Source organism: Eptatretus burgeri, chromosome 6 (genome assembly GCF_056783735.1).
Source record: "Eptatretus burgeri isolate ZD-2024b chromosome 6, Ebu_testis_v1, whole genome shotgun sequence".
Classification (NCBI taxonomy): domain Eukaryota; kingdom Metazoa; phylum Chordata; class Myxini; order Myxiniformes; family Myxinidae; genus Eptatretus; species Eptatretus burgeri.
The window spans coordinates 64084389-64098176 of record NC_140966.1 but is presented as its reverse complement, the minus strand read 5'-3'; the positions used below and the strand labels follow the sequence as shown (position 1 = coordinate 64098176).

The 13788-nt window shown below is 42.4% G+C and overlaps 1 protein-coding gene across 12 annotated transcripts in view; it reads right to left on the bottom strand.

The window, feature by feature from the left end:
* The window catches only part of RHBDF1 (rhomboid 5 homolog 1), a 155502-nt gene that overhangs the window by 54996 nt on the left and 86718 nt on the right, over positions 1-13788 (bottom strand). For all 12 annotated transcript variants that reach the window (XM_085885390.1, XM_085885402.1, XM_085885392.1 and 9 more), the window contains 2 exons: positions 7634-7708; positions 2223-2384 (listed from right to left, as the gene is read on the bottom strand). In XM_085885390.1, the coding sequence (XP_085741516.1) occupies positions 2223-2384; positions 7634-7708 (237 nt within the window). The remainder of the gene's footprint in view (positions 1-2222; positions 2385-7633; positions 7709-13788) is intronic.

Here is a 13788-nt window from a genome sequence, read left to right as displayed (position 1 = left end):
CCATTATGACAGCAATATACTCCTTCCTGCAGTGCAATATTGTCCAAATAATGCTTCAGAGGGTGTAGCAACACAGTCTGTTCCAACACTGCTTTTTTACAGACAGAGGGTTTGTAACTGATCAATAAAAGTTGGGACACCTGTTGGAATTGTTTGCATCAACTTTCAAGGCTTAATTTACTTCCATTACTGCAGAACAGCTGCAGTTGCTAACCCATTACTTGTTCCCTGAAAAGGGCCTTTTTTAACAACTCTGAAATTTGTATTATTTTTCAGTTTTTGGTAACCTAAACTTTTTCTTTTGTTTAATCTCTGGCAGTTTACCACTTATTCTTTGTACCATTTCAGGTTATTCACTGGACTTGATATGCTTAAATTTCAGTAAAAACTGGAAAAATGAGGGTGTTCTAAAACTTTTGACCAGTCATATATATATATATATATATATATATATATATATATATATATATATATATATATATATATATATATATATATATGACCACTCCCACACTCCTCGAGCCAAAGAAGCTGCATAAAGCAACCCAAGAAGACCTACATTAGAGAAGTGCAACGCTGTTTCGAACCCTTCCCAGAGTTCCTCAACAACTATAATGACGTTCACACATGGTACACACATGAGAATCACAATGCTATACACCCCATCAAATCCCGGACCGGTTTCATCGCTTATTGGAGAATCATGAGCGATAGCGTAGACAGAAATGCATACCAAGGAGGCTCCCAACCATGTACCACATGCAAACATCAAAAGCAGTCAATATATAACGAAAGAAAGACCCACCCACATCTCTCACCTGTGAATGGAGGGAACAGCCAATCAGCTCTCACCGAATCAACTCAACCCAGGTGGCTGGGATTATGTCAATAATTGACCCCTCCCACACTCCTCAAGCCGAAGAAGCTGTGTAAGGAGTGTGGAAGGGGTCAATTATTTCGGGCTTCTTCTCTTCTTCGGGGAAGAAGAAGCTTCTCGTGAAGAAGCCCATGAGTAGCGGAGAAAGTTTGCCACCATCCAACATACAGACTGCACTCGGTGTACGTTCGGGGTCGGGGTGCCGGCTCGGGGAGCTTGCTCCCCATGTTAAGTCGTGAGCTCCAAGCCGTGCCGAAGCTGATGGGCATCTGAGCCGGCTTCGGGTCCCGGAGCCTGGCGGTGCGTGGCTCGGGCCGCTGTGGCCCAATAGAGCAGGATTTGGGCCAAAGCACGTCGCTCTCCAGCCCTCGCCTGGGTCTTATAAAAGGGGGTAGCGCGGAGCCGTTTTGGGAGCTTCTTCTTCAAGAACATCATCTGTGTGTGACTGCCGTCCTTTGAGAGCATACAGTGGATTCCCTGCTGTGCTGTCAACATGCTGCCACCCCACGAAGCCAAACAGACTCACCACCGGCCACGGACGGCAGATCAGTGCAGAGCGCATGTTGCCATGAACCCCGGCGAATAAATAAGGAGGAGATAACACGCCATATCACGAGGTGGGAATGCTCAGGTGGAACGTCCCACGGAGGTATACGCTACACATAGACCTTTACACGGCTAGGTTAGGGATCTTCCCTCTCATGCATCTATTCTCCTCTCTCTCTCTCTATACACCCCTCTGTCCTGCCTACTGTGGATGCAGAAATAAGAAAGCGTACTGACTCGCAATCCCATTTTCCTCTGGCATGACACTGCACCCCTCACGTCACATACATCACACCTCCCATTCCCACACCATAGACATCAGTGTCTTTCCAGCTACCCCTCCCTAAGCATCCTGGGCAGTGTTGGTCAGCCGACCATACCAGGTATTTAGAGGGTGCTCATCCTCACCTTTCTCGGCTCTTGAACTGTGTGTGTGTGTGTGTGTGTGTGTGTGTGTGTGTGTGTGTGTGTGTGTGTGTGTGTGTGTGTGTGTCTGTGTGTGTGTGTGAGTGAGATGGTGCCGTAGACCCCCTCAGACCCCGACTTGTTTTTAATGCCGTGATCAACAAACTTTGGTACATACATGGTGATGAACGTTGTGGTAAAGTTTCATCGTAATCGTATGTGCGGTTTCAGAGAAGTTGCAAGTATTTGTGGACAGACGGACGATGCGCCATCCCATAAGCTCCCCGGAACTCCGTTCCGGGTGAGCTAAAAATAAAAACTCAACGAGTAAAAGAAATGCAGAGCTTGATATTCCCCACAAGGACAAGAGTAGGAGATATCTATGTGACAATACCGAACAATCTTGCTCCACAGTCTGCACACAACCCGAGTGGTCATTCCGTAAGCAGCAACCAGATGTTCGCTCACGCTCTCGCTCCTGGTCTCTAAGCCGGACAAGCTCATCATCTTGCCGCATGCAAGGAGAAAATTTGGCACCAAGATGTATTAGGGCCACCTGAGTGGACAAAAGGGAGGAAAGAAAATAGACATGAGAGTGTTGACAATGCAAGGTATATGTAAATAAGGTAATGCATTTATAGATATAAGATGGGGCTTCAAAAAACAAACATTCAGGAAACTTTTAATACCAGCTATAAAACTGTGTAAAATTGTTACATTACAAACAGTACAAACATCGATTATAAGATTTCAATGTTTTCTTTTTATGGAGATTGAGGCTCACGAAAGAGCTGGATGGCAAAACGATGACGTTCATGAGATGGTGAATGAGGGAAAGAAGTTGACACATAAGGGAGTATGAAGAAATGGAGAAAGGAACCAACATGCAGGCAACATAAGTAAGGATGGATGGACAGCACAAGGCAACCGGATGTGCTGAGTAGACAAGAAACATGGGAAGCAGACAGGAAAAGCCGAGAAACGGGGGAAATGTGGAAAGGTTCAGGTGGATAGAAGAGGAGTCAGTGAGAATATAAAGTAATGAGAATAGGAATAGAGGATAACATGAGATGGTGATGGTTCACCACTTCAAAGCAGAGGAGAAGAGCACGTGATTGGATCGACTCAGGGAGGTGATTCTACAGTCGATAAAAGAGTAGATAGACAAGGTGAGCAGTTAAGTTAAGCCTCGATGTTGGTGAAGCAACGAACCTTGGGGTATGACTTGAGTGAGTGCAGCCTGGTCAGGTTCACAAAGGACAAATATTTAAGAGGGCAGGTGGGGCAAGACCAGAAATGAGACGAGAGAAAACTGCTACACGACCAGTTCGTCAGTGGTTGGAGAGGAGCAGGTTTCAAACTTCAGCCTCTTTCTTCTCACTATATTTGTCACCTTTTACTCATTTGTCAAAATGTTTTCCTGTTTCTGTTTAATCAATTTGTGCTCTTCCTTCCAGTTCTTCAAAAATGCAACCAACCACAATCTTGTATTGTCTTTCATACCTACTTATGAGATTTTTCTATTCTCGCTACAAGTGCCCAAACCCCTCTACAGTGGCCTGCAAAAGTATTCACCCCCGACCAATAATGTACACATTTAGAGGAATTACGAATGATGTAGAAATAATTTTTCCAAATGAACTTTTTTTGTTCATAACTGAAGAGATCAAACTAAACACTTATAGTTGAAGGAGGTTACATGTCAGAAATACCTGCAAAAACATGTACAAATCAAAATTCACTGGTTGCAAAAGTATTCATTGGCCAGTACTTGCTTCGGATCATTGTGATGCTGAAATGTGAATCTCCTACCCAGTTTCAGATTCATGGCCGACTCAAGCAGGTTTTCATTAAGGATTCTCCTGTACTTTTGCACCATCCATTGTCCCTTCCAGCCTGACAAGCTTGCCAAACCCTGCTGATGAAAATCAGCCCCATAACATGATGCTGCCACCACCATGCTTGACAGTATGGATGGTGTTGAATGGTGATGTGCAGTGTTAGGGTTGTGCCAGATGTAACGTTTTGACTTTAGACTAGACAAGACTGAAGACGACAATGGTTCAGGAGCGGTATTTGATGATGTAGATTGTTTCAGAAGTCAAGGATGAGACAATGTGATAATGTTTGACCAAGTTATAAAAATGATCAACATGATGTGGTACGGGTGACGGGTTATTAGCTGCAAAATGTCGAAAACCCGGTTTCGTTCAACAACTTTCAAAATTTGACCTTTGCATAACCTTTAAAGGTCACAAAACAATGTTGTGGACATTAAAATAAGGAAACAGGAGACGTGCTATAGCTTTATTGGAGTTAGTTCGTCGAAGAAGGTCGAAAACCCGGTTCGATTCCCACAACTTTGAAAATTTGACCTTTGTGAACTTTAAAGGTCAAAGGTCAAGGATTATGACCTTTGGTGCAAAACTTCCTCTGGAACATTCCAGGAACAATATAACGTCATATAGGCTATATGGCATTTCGCACTCCTCGGATTATCCATACTTTGATGAAATCAGCGTAAAAACAAACTTGAAGGGGGCGCCACGGGCAAGGTGTTCGAGAGAGGAAAATGGTTTCAAGACTTTAGGTGGGGAATGACCTCAAGATTATGCATAAAAAAGATTGTCATCCGAGCTCTCAAAGTTTGGGCAGTCGTATGATTTTTTTATGTCAAAATTCGCAAAAACTAGATCATGATATAAACCTTCCACCAAAATTTTATCAGGATCGGATCAAAACCCACAGAACTATGCTCGGGACAGACAGACACACACCAATAACGAATATAGTGGTCACTTATTTTTTCGTGAACCAAAAGTTCAATTTTTGTCTGGCCTGTCCACAAAACTTTACTCCACATACCTGCAGTATCATTAAGATGCATTTTTGCAAACTCCACACAAACTTTTAGATGTATCTTTTTCAGGAATGGCTTTTTTCTTGCCATGTGTCCATATAAGCCAGCTTTGTTAAGGGAATGGGATATTGTTGATTGATGAACACTGACTCCCAGCTTGGACACAGAGCCTTGCAGATCTTTCTAAGTCATTGTTGGATTTACAGTGATATCCAGAACCAGTTTCCTGCTTGTCTGTCTGCTTTGAGTTTGGATGGGCAACCTGATCTCAGTGGAATGATACATTTTCCATTTCTCAATGATGGATTTCAGTGGACTCAAAGGGATAATGAGTGACTTTGAAATCTTCTTATAACCCTCTCCTGAATGGTGCTTCTCCACCCCTTTATGTCAGACTTCTTTGGAATCTCTTTCATCTTCATGTTTGCCTTGTTGATTGGTCAAGTGAGTTGTACCAAAAAACTCCTTAGATAAGTCAGGGAGCTTCATTTTTAAGTTAAACCACTGATGGCATCAGGTCAAATCTATTGCACTTGTTTTGTAACCTTTCAAACAAATAATTTGCTCCTGAAGTGATTGAGTGAATTCAGCAAATGGTTTGAATATTTATGCAACTGAGAATCATCTGATTTTCTCTGTTAATCAAAGTTATTCACATTTATCTGAATTTTTTTTTTTTGCTTTATCATTTTGGAGTAGTTTGTGAAGACTTGATATATTAAGTTTGATTTGAAAGCATCATGACATAAGCTTAAGTGGCATTAAAATGTGCAAATTTTGAAGGAGGATGAATACTTTTGCAGGCCACTCTATCTGTCTCCATTTGGGTGCAGTTTTATTGCCTTCGTCGGATGTTCCTATTTATGTCCTTTTCTGCCTGTACCCTTTCACCTATTGCCAGTTTCTGTACTTCCACCAGTCATCCAGCTCTTCCATGAACTTTGACCCGGCACTTCATTCTTCTCCATACATTTCATTTTGCATATATAGATGATCCATTCAACTCGCCATAAAGCCAATCAACCGACATTAACGGCTGCCATTTCATGGCGATTGACAACACAAACGATGCTTCTCTGAGATGGAGACAATGAATATAAAAATAAACAAGGAAGTTGTGTTTTTGAAGGATCGTGAATGAAAAGGAGGAAATGTTAATGTCTGTGAAAAAACCGCGAATGTAATCAATGGTACCATTTATAATAATGGAGGGATTAAGAGCAAGACTAACTTCAGAACCGGCTCCCCCTGTCAAAGCTTAGTTTCAGCAACTTCTATTTAAAAGGTTTGTGACGTCCATCTTGCTTACCTTTTCACTCCGAGTGATTGTGTGTAGGCAAGTCAAGTCATTTAAGTGAGAGCACTTTAGGTTCCGAGTGCCATTATCAATCGGGCAAATATAAAATTCTCCATCTCTGCATTTCATATCCTCACTGCCCTTGAAGCCATCAATGTCAAACTCTTCAATCAGCCATGAAATATACAGTGATAAATCTATTAATCTGAATCGACCAATGAATGGTCTTATTTTTCCCGCACAAGAGTGTGGGTGTGGGGAGGGGTGGGGGGGGGACTGAGTGTATATTTAATGTAAATAGCACAAAAACATTCAGCTGAGGATCGCTGCAAAAAGTGCAAAATGTTTTTTTGCTCGATATCAGCAAAATAGATAACTAGATATAATTAAATGCTGAATCGAATGAAAAACTCAACCTTAACTCAATAACCAATCAATTTGGAGGCAAAATCCATTGAGTGGAAGAAATTCTGCCAGTATAAAAGGAGGTGGTCAGGCGTCGAACAATCGTATTTTTTTAAGGAAAGTGCATGCACAATTACCTGCCCTATTGTTTTGAAGGAGAAAGATGTGAGAAAGCTCTTCACAAAATGCATGGCTTGTTCATTCGTCATGTTGAGTACCATTGGAGTGAACTGACTCAAGAATGACAATGAGCAGAATTGCCAAACTTTGGAACATGATCAGCACTTGCTGTGTGCAGAAGGTATCGACCAGAATCTAATCTGGGCAGATGGCAAAGTCAGGCCTGATGCTTGTACGGCGATTACCATGAGACTTCCAAGAGACAAGGAAACATTAGAACTGCTCATGAAACGAAACATAAACAAGCTCAACATGTGTGGTCAAAGTAAACAGTTACATCGCAGGAGCAGAGTGGTTTGTCGAGCAAAGCAATGGCAAAGTAATTGTGATGTCCATCTTGCTTCCATTTTCACTCCAAGTGATTATGCGTATGCAAGTCAAGCCATTAAAGTGACAGTACTTCAGATTTTGAGTGCCATTATCAACTACGCAAATTAAAAATTCTCCCTCTTGCCTTCAAGATCAATGGAATCTCTCACGATTAAGCTGAGTCTACGGGCCCATTACTTTCACATTGCAGACAGGTCGGTGATCTCTCCGTATTCTACCACCTTCTTTCTGGACTTGCTTGCTCCTTCTACTCTTTCCATGCTTTGTCTCCTGCCCAGGTTTCTGCAGAGAGCATGAGGTCTCATAATTTTTCCCTCAAAGTTTTCAAGACGCTATCCAAGATCATTCCCCCATCCAAAACAATGATATTTTCTACACCCTTTATCCTTCCCAAGCTCACCACTTTCCAACTTTAATGTTTTCCTTCCTGAGAGTTTGCTTCTGTATCCATCTTGTCCATCCTCTGCATCCTCCCCTCTTCCTCATACCACTTATCTTCAAAGTCTATCTATTTCGTTCCTCAATTCTGCTGTTGTGCGTTTTCCTCTCTCCTTCTGCTGTTCATTTTATGTCCTGATCCCTTCTATGTTCTAGCTCCTCCACAAGTCTCAATTCTATTTTTTTGTTTTTAAAGAAGAAGAAAAAAAAGACAACTTCCACAAGGTCATCTCAGATCTCAAACTTGGCTGCTATGGGCAGCATGGAGATTTGAGCAGCAGCTGGGCATACTCACTGAGCTCGGTCCCACCCAGAAGTTCTCCTGCTGCACAAACTTCACATTCTCATAAGCTCCCTTGTTGCGCAGAACCTACAAAAGGCAGTTCAACATGTTCATAAAAACATATGTCCAGAAAAAGGTAAAGGTTTTAGTTCTTACAATGGCAATAATCCAGAAGTATACCAGTAGAGGAAGTTACTAATTTGACCATTACAACAGGACAAAGGTCTACTCCTTGTTCAAAACAAAAAAGAATAATAATAAAGGTTAATTTATTGACGAGTCATCGTATACTTATAATGTTAGCGCAAGTGTTTTGTAAGTCCAGTGAGCAAAGACTAGTATTGGGTGTATAGGAAGCTCATTGTTGCTCAAGCCCCTGTGTTTGTCTCTTTTCTCTCAGTAATTAGCATTCTTAATTTAGCATTGTGGAGGGGAAAGCCTTACAGCAGAGGGCGTGAGACGGTGACTACTATAGTAGCGAGCCGAGAGTTGGCACAGGAGACAAAGAGAGAGGCCTGAGGGCTGAGAGGCATCAATAAGATGGAGTCTGCGCCAGTCAGAATCCTGCAAGGAGTGGTCAAATCAATGCCTGGAGCTTCCGAAGGAGGAGAGATGGCAGCAAGAGCATCTTGAATAGCTGCATGAGTCCAAAGCCCATCTCGTGCACCCATTTTGGGCCGACTGTCCCACGAAAAGAAAGACCACCAAAAACTCTACTTCATCCACCCTGTCTCGGTGAGGGAGCTTCGTGAGTGGAGAAGGCCAACAGGATGACTGTGTTCGTCATGGGTGCAGCAGGTTGATCGGCATCTCAAGGAGATGGCGATGGGCCAGGCAACTGCCTGGGGGATGGCCAGATGGAGGCTCCTCGAGTTCCGATGCAAATTGGACGCAGTGATGCACTGCTCCGGCACATGCTCCCATACCTAACGTAACTTAACCAATCCACCCCGTCTCACTCTTTCATATATCCTGTGTCGCTGAAAGAGTCTGTGTGTAATCAGTTTAGTTTGAGGTTTTGGCTTGGAGACCATTTCTGTCTAGTTAAGTGGGCTGGCAGGTTTCCATATTCTCATCCTTATTCATCGTTTCCTTACGGTGTCCCCTTTCCAGTATTTTATTTTTTAAAAGGTTGTGTTTAAAATCAGATTCACTGTAGATTTTGAGTGACAGAATCGCCCTTCAGCATAACCAAATTCCCTTGTAAAACTGAACCAAATGCCGAAACCGCCACGTGGCCCAATTAATTAATTGTAACCACATTGCACCACAGAATCAGTGTGTGTGCATAATGCCCCCGCTCAGCATCTTGATAGTTGATCTCTGGCAGTCTCACGTCGCTCGTTAGGGAGACCAAGTCTGTGATAAGTTGGTTGGCGGAAGTGCAATTTGGGCTCCGGTTCGAATCCTCTGACAAATTAGTAGCAGCAAGTGGGATTTCCGGATCCTCATCAAAATTTTCATTTGTTGGTGTCAGGTAAATCGGAAAATGGGTAATTTGTTTGTTAAAAATAAAATAAAATAAAAAAAATTCCAAAAAATAAAAGTAAAAGAAACACATGAAAAAAAACAATTAATGAAGACAAATTATGAAATTCCATCTGTGCATTTAACTTGACAGAAATGGTGTTCATGCCACATTTATTTATTTAATAATTCGTATGCAGCCTGTGGCTGCATTAGCCTGGTGTATTAGCCAGGCATTAGCCTGGTGTTGGCATAGTGGTTAGGGCAGCGGCTTGGGATCCAAAAGGTCCTGAGTTCAAGCCCCGTTGGGCCACTGAATTAATACACCAGGGGGTTGACTCAGCCTGTCATCCTTCCGAGGTCGGCAAAATGAGTATCAGTATACTGGGCCGGTGTATACCCCGGTTAAAATAGGTGTACCATATCCCTGTGTCGTAAGAGGCGACCAGGGTTGCGTCAGGAAGGGCATCCGGCATAAAACATGTGCCAAATCACTATGCGGATCATACGGATGATCCGCTGTGGCGACCCCTAACGGGAGCAGCCGAAAGAAGAAGAAGAGAGATGCAGCCTGTGGCTACTTGGCTGCATCATTTCCATAGGGCATGGATGGCTATGTCGCCGATGCAATGCCCATTACCAACACACTGGTACTCATTTTTCCGACCTCGGAAGGATGACAGGCTGTCAATCCTACCTGGTGTTAATTCAATGGAATGACAAGGGCTTGAACTCAAGACTCTAGGATCTTAGGACTCTATCTTGTTCCTCAACTCTGCTGTTGGTGTCCCCCCCTCCTCCCCCTCTTTCTTCTCTCTACTGTCGATTCATTGTGCTAGCTCTCTCTCATCAGCCTTGACTCGGCCTGTGTACAATTGTTTTTTTTTAAGCCGCACATACTGTTTTTATCCCCCGCCGCGTGGCGGAAGGGGGATATTGTTAGTCTTTGGTATGACTCGGCCAGGGTTCAAACCGCCAATCTGCCAGACTCATCCATCCATCCATTGGGACTATACTCTGTGCAGAGCGTTGGTGCTGCCTAAGCAGTCTCCTTGGCTATTGGACACAATCCTGGACAGGTCGCCATTCCGACAAAGGATACGAGCAAGCTGGCACTCATTTTGCCAACCTCGGAAGGATGACAGGCAGAATCAACCCCACCTGGTATTAATTCAACAGCCGAGTGGGATTTCAACTCCGGATCCGAGGATCCCAGACTCAGAGGAGCTACTAACCATAATGGCACTGCAGTCTGGTCAAACAGCAACCAAAATAGTTCCCTCATAAACAAATAATTAACAAACCTGCTTGGTTTTCTCATGTTTATTCTAGACTATGGACGGATTATCCCAAACCAATTACAAGTTAAGAATGAAATGGAATAAAAAAATTTTTAAAGAAAGGCTTGGCCTAATTGACATTCCCACTTCTATCATACGATGCTATAGTTGCTGGATTTACCCAATTAACCCCAGTTAAGTCTCATCATGTTTATTTCTCAATTTTTGTAACCTGTGTCCTTGTCATAAATAAATAAATAAAAATTGCAAACTTGCTTTCATTTTCAATCGCATGTGTTATATGTACAAAAAAACCCAAAAATCCTCAAATAGGCATGACATTACCATTGGAGGAACAACAGTGTCTTCTTACTTTAGCGATATCATCCCTCCACACCCCATCCATGTGACACTCCTCCCAACTGTCTCCTTCTATAGCTGTCTTTATTTGTGCAAGTTATTTTTAGCTGCATGACATTGAAATGCTTGTTTGAGAACAATGGGCCAACTTATGAGCCTTTTCACATCCATAAACTTCATTTCCTAATTGAAAGAATAATCGTTGAACTTTCAGCATGCATCACAAACCTTAAGGCCCGGTCACACCTTGACGTTTTAGCCAACGTATGCCGATTTTTGAATGTTTTTTCTAAAACGCTGGCACACGTTGAATACGTTATGGGTAAGTTTTGATAACATTGAGAGCACGCTGAAAAACACTGCCATACGTCGTTGTACGTTGGCTTTAAACGTTGTACTTTTCGGTTGTCCTCAAATTTTTTCATGCTTGAAATTTCACGACGTATGCCGGCGTATGACTCACACGTTCCGCTACGCTGGCCACAAGTTGTATGCACGGTCTGCGATCGTTGACAGACGTCAACACATGCTACTTGTAAGTTAATCATAAGTTGAGACACGCCGAGGTAATGTTTAGCGTACCCGAAACTTATTTCTAACCTATGATTAACGTGTTGTTGGCACGTTACGTGATCGTTGCCACACATCGACAGACGTTACTTTTAAGTTACTCATAGGCTGAAAGACGTCGATATAATGGATCGTCCTTGCGTCAGCGTCCACGGCCACGGCCAGGACACTTATTTGCAGCATTCTTCAAACTTTTCTTCGGCATGATGAGGATGTTCACACTTCAATGTCGAGCTTGGCTATGATTCCAATTGTCCATCGGCAGCGTCTATTTAAAATAGTCGAGTTTGAGCGTTTTAACACGTTCAGAAGAAACGCTTCAAATTTCCAAACCCCAGCGTCAAAAAAAAACAAAAAACAAACAAAAAAAAAACAAAGGCGAGTGACAGCAATTTAAATCGTTCATTGTAAACAATGAAACTAGCTGAGTGGTACCGTTTAAAAGTCGTTGAGTGTAAAAAAAATCCAGTTGTTGAGCGCAAGCGTCTACTTTCAATAGTGGAGATGCAGCCATTTAAATCGTTGAGTGGCAGCCTATGAACCTACCCGTGGACACGCGGACGCAAGGAGGATCCATCATAACCCACACCCTCCCCCTCACACCCACCTACTACTGCCAACATGAACAAACTACTACTAATACTAATACTACTACTAATACTAATACTGATACTGATACTGCTGACATGGACATCGACATCGACTCAAAAAGGACTCGAAAACACTGTTGGGTTCCCCTTTTATGAGCAGCATTTTTACATACCAATTCCCAAAACCGCTGGGAACACGTCTTTATATGGCAGTTGTAAGCTAGAAACACATTCATTTTTTTTTTTTGTCGACCGGAAGACGTCATTGGAATACGTCTACATACGTCGATGTGTGTTGGGACTACGTAAAGAATTGGTTCAAAGCACGTCAAACATAAGTTAGAAATAAGTTTCGCGTAAAAAAGACATTACCGCGACGTGTTTCGACTTATGAGTAGCTTATAAGTAGCCTTTGTGGACGTGTGTAAGCGTCCACATATCGTGTGTAAAACTTATCCCCATCGCATGTGGAACGTGTGTCATACGCCGAGTACGTCGTAAAATTTTGAACATGTTTAAAATTTCTTGACGTACTCTACTTACTACGACGTATGATAGCGTACTTTAGCGTTCTACTCACGTATACCAAACTTACTCATACCGTATTTGACGTGCCCCCAACGTTTTAGACACATTTTTCTTAGGTCGGCATACGCTGGCAAGATCGCCAAGGTGTGACCGCGATGTTGTCACTTCCATTTCTACGGCAGTTATGATTCGAATCGTTGTGCGTCAGCCTTTTAATAGGCTACGTCACTACATCGTCAGCGATGCGTGCAACGCGCTATGCCGAAGTTAGACTATCGTTGGGCATAGGTTGTGTAGGCCGACAACAGGTTCAGCATTCGTTGGTATAAGTTATCTATAACACAACGAAACGTTCTGTGTCCATTACTAATATGTTATGCATACGACCAACTCGTTATGTATACATCCGAATCTTAAAAAAAAAACATCAAAAGTTCAACGTCAGCCAGCGTTTTACATACATTTTAATACGTTGCCATCGCTGGCTAAAACATCAAGGTGTTACCGGGCCTTTAGCTACAATCTACACAGATAAAAGACGGCTCACTGAGAGCACAATGGAATAAAAGGAAAACACAGATGATATGCAACTTAAGCAAAGCTTACATGATCCAGAGAAGACAAACACAGCCTGTCATTGAGAATGGAGTGAGGAAAACAAGGGAATGGCTGAGAACTCATGCTGTTGATGCAACAGACCAGTCAGTCATCATCTCCCTGCTCTGCAAGCTTTTCATCATCTCTGTATTCTTTTGAGACTCTCATTATGCATTTTCTGATCTTTAATATAGTGTTCACTTTTGGTGGTTAAAATGGATGCAAAAAACAGCCAAAAAAACATTGCTATGTTATGCTAGCAATACTTTGACTTCAGAATAATTCCCTGCTGATGCATTGTAAAATAGTTTTCCTTTATTGCTGCCTCCTGACATTGCACCTGATTGATGAAGTGTTTTGTTTACAATTATGCCTGAATCTTTTGTCTGAGCCACCTCATACTAATCTCATTGTAACCCAGCATGTGAAGTGAAAAGTGGGGTTAAGCAATCGGTTCACTCTGTCTGTTTTATCAGTCTGTCCACAGACATCAGCCTATGATTGAGGAATGACAATTTCAATTAAATTTTTATCTTTTGAACACTTAAGTGCATCAACGGCTGTAAACTTCCGGGGGGGGGGGGGGGGGAAACAATTTATACAGCTTTTAAAACTTTTATTTTATTTAAATTGAATTGTATAATTGGACACTGCAGAACACAAATTGCCTGGTTGGCCCTTTCAAAAACTTCCAGTTTAACAGTACTTGGACAACATATTAAGCCATTATACACTATCTCAACCAATCAAATTTGCTGCTCATGGTCAAAGCGTT